The following is a 3,995-nucleotide window of genomic DNA, read 5'->3' as shown; positions in this document are numbered from 1 at the left end:
GAGGAGGAGGGGGGGGAGGGGGAGGGACCTTGTCAGTTCATCTGATTTGGACAAAAACAGCTGTGAAGTCATTAACAGGAGCTCAGTGTTACTGTCATGTGACTGTGGTGTTACTGTCATGTGACTGTGGTGCAGCCATGTGCTGTGTGTTTACCTCTGAAGGCCTCCATCTGTTTCTGGATGCCGGTGTGCATACAGAAATCAAACATCAGCTCCACGTACTCCTCTGCGTTCTCCATGGTAACCATCTGAACATCCACACATTAACACACACACACACACACACACACACACAGAAAACTTTAGATGCAATTCCATTTCACGCTGAACTTTGTGCATCAGTTTTTCATAAACAGCAGAAACCTGAGGTTCTGTGAACTGCACACGTTCGTTGATCCGCAGCAGCAGAGAACCTTCATCATGGTTTACAAAGTTTATGAACATGTAAACGAAACATTTCCTGCTGCAGATCAGACGTTTGTTTTCACCTCATCGTCTCCGTTTGTTTTCAGATCCACCGCAGAGAAACCGTGAACCTTTGAGGACGGACAGAACTGGAAGTTTAACCTGCAGAGAGACAGCGAACACAACAGGAGGAGGTGAGACCAGCGTTTCACTGCTGGACACAACTCCCACAATGCACCCTTCTTTCAACAACGCTGGCGTGTTCAATACCTGAAGGATGTTAAATCTCAATCAGTAATCAGTTTTAGTATTTGACATGAGTCCAGATAACTGAACCCGACTCACCTGTTGATAGTGTCGCACCTGAACGGAGCCTTTTCTCAGAATAAAATTGCCTCATTATAAAATAAGTTTCTTTTCTGAAACTTTAAAACTTTTCATCGTCACTTCAACAGATTCATGTTTTGTCTCGTCTGTTCTCAGTTTAAGCTTCAGCAGGTTCAACTGTTAAATTAAAAGTGTTGATATCAGACGTGTCACACTGGGATGTACATACTTCTTTTTTTTTTTTTTTTAAAGTATATTTTTTGGGGCTTTTATGCCTTTAATGGACAGCACAGTGGAGAGTGACAGGAAACAGGGAGGCAGAGAGAGGGGGAATGACATGCAGTGAAAGGCCGTCCGATACGGGATTCGAACCGGGGCCAACTGCAGCGAGGACTGTAGCCTCTAAACATGGGGCGCCTGCTTAAACCACTACGCTACACGACGCCCCGGGATGTACATACTTCTGTCTTGGCCCTTAAATGCATCATTCATGATACTCACTGCAGAATCTCTCACATCCTTTATTAGATGTGATTAGATTTTGTTTCCTAGCTGCACGTTTTATGTCACTGTTTTTACTTTATTATATTTGTTTTATTTGGTGATTTTATTGTTGTTCTACTTCCTGTTTATTTCAGACAGTTTTATTAGTGGGTTTTAATTTGCTGGCTCCAGTTTTAAAGTGATTTCATGTCATTTTTCCTCTGTAAAACACTTTGTAATATTATTGTGAAAGCACTAGAAATAAAGTTTATCATCATCATCTGTGCGTTTTACCCGAGGTCCTCGATGCTGAGGGGGGGTCCGGAGCCGAGCGGGTTCCTGAGCATCAGGTCCTGCAGCCTGGTGTTCTTCTCGTCCTCTGATAAACTCTTACTGGCCAGAATCTGCCTCCTCTTCACCGCCAGCTCCTTGACCTCCTTCAGGAAACTCGCTCTGCGGGGAACAGTCACAAACAGCTGATTACCAGTAAACATGTTTGTTTATCAGTCTGTGTTGTTTATGTTGTAATCATCGTTTGATGCACAAATACAGGACTCCACTGTTTGTACATTGTCTTGGTAAATTTAAAGAAAGAATTTAAGGAAAGGAAAATGCAAGGGAGGGAAGGAAGGGAAGGAAAGGACGGTTCATACCAGGAACCTTTGAGCAGAGCTGGAGCATGTGAGCTACATGTGAACACCGTCATACAGCTGTTGATGCGTCATCACAGCTGTCTCACCTGTGCGGGTTGACCAGCTGGAAGTCGTCCCAGGTCAGGATGCCGTGGTACCAGGCTGGCGGTTTGGGTTTTGGTGGGTCCATGATGAACTCGGACTTGGAGTCCTCGTCGAAGCTGCCCACGGAGTAGGTCTCCTGGCTCTCCTCGGTGGACGCCTCCGACTGCACCTCAGACAGCAGCAGGAAGGGCTGCAGGTGGGGGCGCTCGGGGTCGTGGCCCTGCGGCGAGCTGCGGGACTGATACAGCAGCTTGCTCATGTTGGACTTGATGTCCCCCATGCAGAGCAGCTTGAAGAAGGGCTGGGACACGGGCAGGTCCACCAGCCGGTTGTCCTGGATGCATTTGGCCAGGAAGACGCCCAGGAAGTGGAAGAGCTTGGTGATTCGCTCCAGCTCCTCGCTGTCCTGAGGGAACGGGGCCGGGAACAGGCCGCAGGAGCGCTGCACGTAGAAACCAGGAGGCTTCAGACCGCCGCCCAGGTCCACCTGCAACACAGGACCAGGATCAGTTCACTGTGGTGGTCCTGAATGATTGTGTGTGTTGTGTCTGAGACTGTGTGTGTGTCTGACCTGTCGTGACTCGTCGTCGGGGAAGTCGTCGTCACACAACCAGATGCCCAGAGACGTTCTCTGAAACTCTGCAGCCACCAGAGCGTAAAACTCCAGAGTCGGACCGAGACCTGTTCCTTCCTCACCCTGGAACTCCACCTGACACACACACACACACACACACACACACACACACACACACACACACACACACACACACACAGAGTTTATTCCTCCGTTTTGTTTGTGAGCAGTAAAGACGGAGGAAACATTGCGTCGTGCGTCGATCTCTCACCTCCAACACCGACTTCCTGTCGGCGTGGATCTGCATGACGGACTCCGCCCACTCCATCATGGCCTCTCCTCGGGGGACTTTGACTCGCTCGTGTTTGAGGCGACCCACCCTGAACTCTCCGGGGTCGTCCCGCCGCACCGTCGTGGACGGCCGAGAGCGCTCCATGGTCGCCTCCCGCCGGTTCTGCAGCCACACGATCGCCCTGCACACACACCGGAACAGAGGTCACTGAAGGTCAAGGCTCAGGGAGGTTGGGGTGTTAGTGGACATTGTTTGGGTCAGAGGTCAAGGCCAGGAACCGTGGTGAGGGTTCAGGTTCCGGATCAGGACTGAACCTCTCACCATCTGTTCCTGGTTAATCTCCGGGTCCTTTCAGTCCCTCCCTCAGACTCACCTGGAGGCTCCGAAGGCGGTGCAGGTGAAGTACAGCTGTCGGGTCTCGAAGGGGATGAGGAAAGGACACTTGGAGGTGAGCTGCTCACACCAGTCGGGCAGCGCTCCGCTCGCCAGAGCCAGAGGCTCCTGGGAAACAAACCAAAGAAGAGGCGTTGTAGTTCAACAAGCTGCTGCCGTCACAGATTAACAGGTGAACTACAACCAGCTGCTGTGACGAGACGACTTCACTGGACTCACCTCGATCTGCTGCAGGATCTTGGTTGTGATCTTCTTACTGGTGAATTCTTCTGGAGCCGCGTTGAACTGCAGCTCGTCCACATCTGGAAACACAGGTTCCAATTCAAAACCCACCAACACAGAGTCTGATTTCTCTCTAAGTGTTAAGAGTTATTATTAAACCTGTGACACAGTAAATGTGATAAACATGGACTGGTTGTCCTGGCGTTCAGGGACTGCAGGAACAACAGGTATGTGTGTAAACGTGTGTGTTCGTACCCTCCTGCAGCGTGCGTGCGTTGGAGGTGGAGTCTCCTCCGATGATGTAGAGGATGCGCAGCAGCTGCAAGACGTCCTCCACCCCGCAGGCGTTCTGGCTGCAGCCCGCCTTCGCCTGCGCCGCCTCCCTGGCCGCGCCCAGGATCTCGCTGCTCTGATTGGCTGAAACCGAGCTTGGGCTCAGACCGCCAGAACGCCCGCCGACAACGATACTGTGCTCACAGAAGTCCTGGAGGCGGGAAACAAAGCAGAGGTCAGAGGTCAGGCTTCTAACAAAGACACATGCAACTCTTCATCAGCTTCTTCA

At 50.8% G+C, this 3,995-nt stretch overlaps 1 protein-coding gene across 1 annotated transcript in view; it reads right to left on the bottom strand.

Moving 5' to 3' along the window:
- Window positions 1-3,995, bottom strand: part of LOC111652296 (E3 ubiquitin-protein ligase HECTD1-like) — a 10,561-nt gene that overhangs the window by 1,572 nt on the left and 4,994 nt on the right. Inside the window, exons 8-16 of the mRNA XM_023402519.2 lie at window positions 3,689-3,917; window positions 3,431-3,513; window positions 3,192-3,319; window positions 2,798-2,999; window positions 2,524-2,661; window positions 1,955-2,439; window positions 1,510-1,668; window positions 489-567; window positions 155-248 (exon numbers count right to left, since the gene is read on the bottom strand). Of these exons, the coding sequence (XP_023258287.2) occupies window positions 155-248; window positions 489-567; window positions 1,510-1,668; window positions 1,955-2,439; window positions 2,524-2,661; window positions 2,798-2,999; window positions 3,192-3,319; window positions 3,431-3,513; window positions 3,689-3,917 (1,597 nt within the window). The remainder of the gene's footprint in view (window positions 1-154; window positions 249-488; window positions 568-1,509; window positions 1,669-1,954; window positions 2,440-2,523; window positions 2,662-2,797; window positions 3,000-3,191; window positions 3,320-3,430; window positions 3,514-3,688; window positions 3,918-3,995) is intronic.

The sequence above is a fragment of the Seriola lalandi genome, unplaced genomic scaffold (genome assembly GCF_002814215.2).
Source record: "Seriola lalandi dorsalis isolate HSWRI2012SDOR001 ecotype SW California unplaced genomic scaffold, Sedor1 jcf7180002053938, whole genome shotgun sequence".
Lineage (NCBI taxonomy): Eukaryota > Metazoa > Chordata > Actinopteri > Carangiformes > Carangidae > Seriola > Seriola lalandi.
This window is presented reverse-complemented; position numbering and strand designations above follow the sequence as displayed.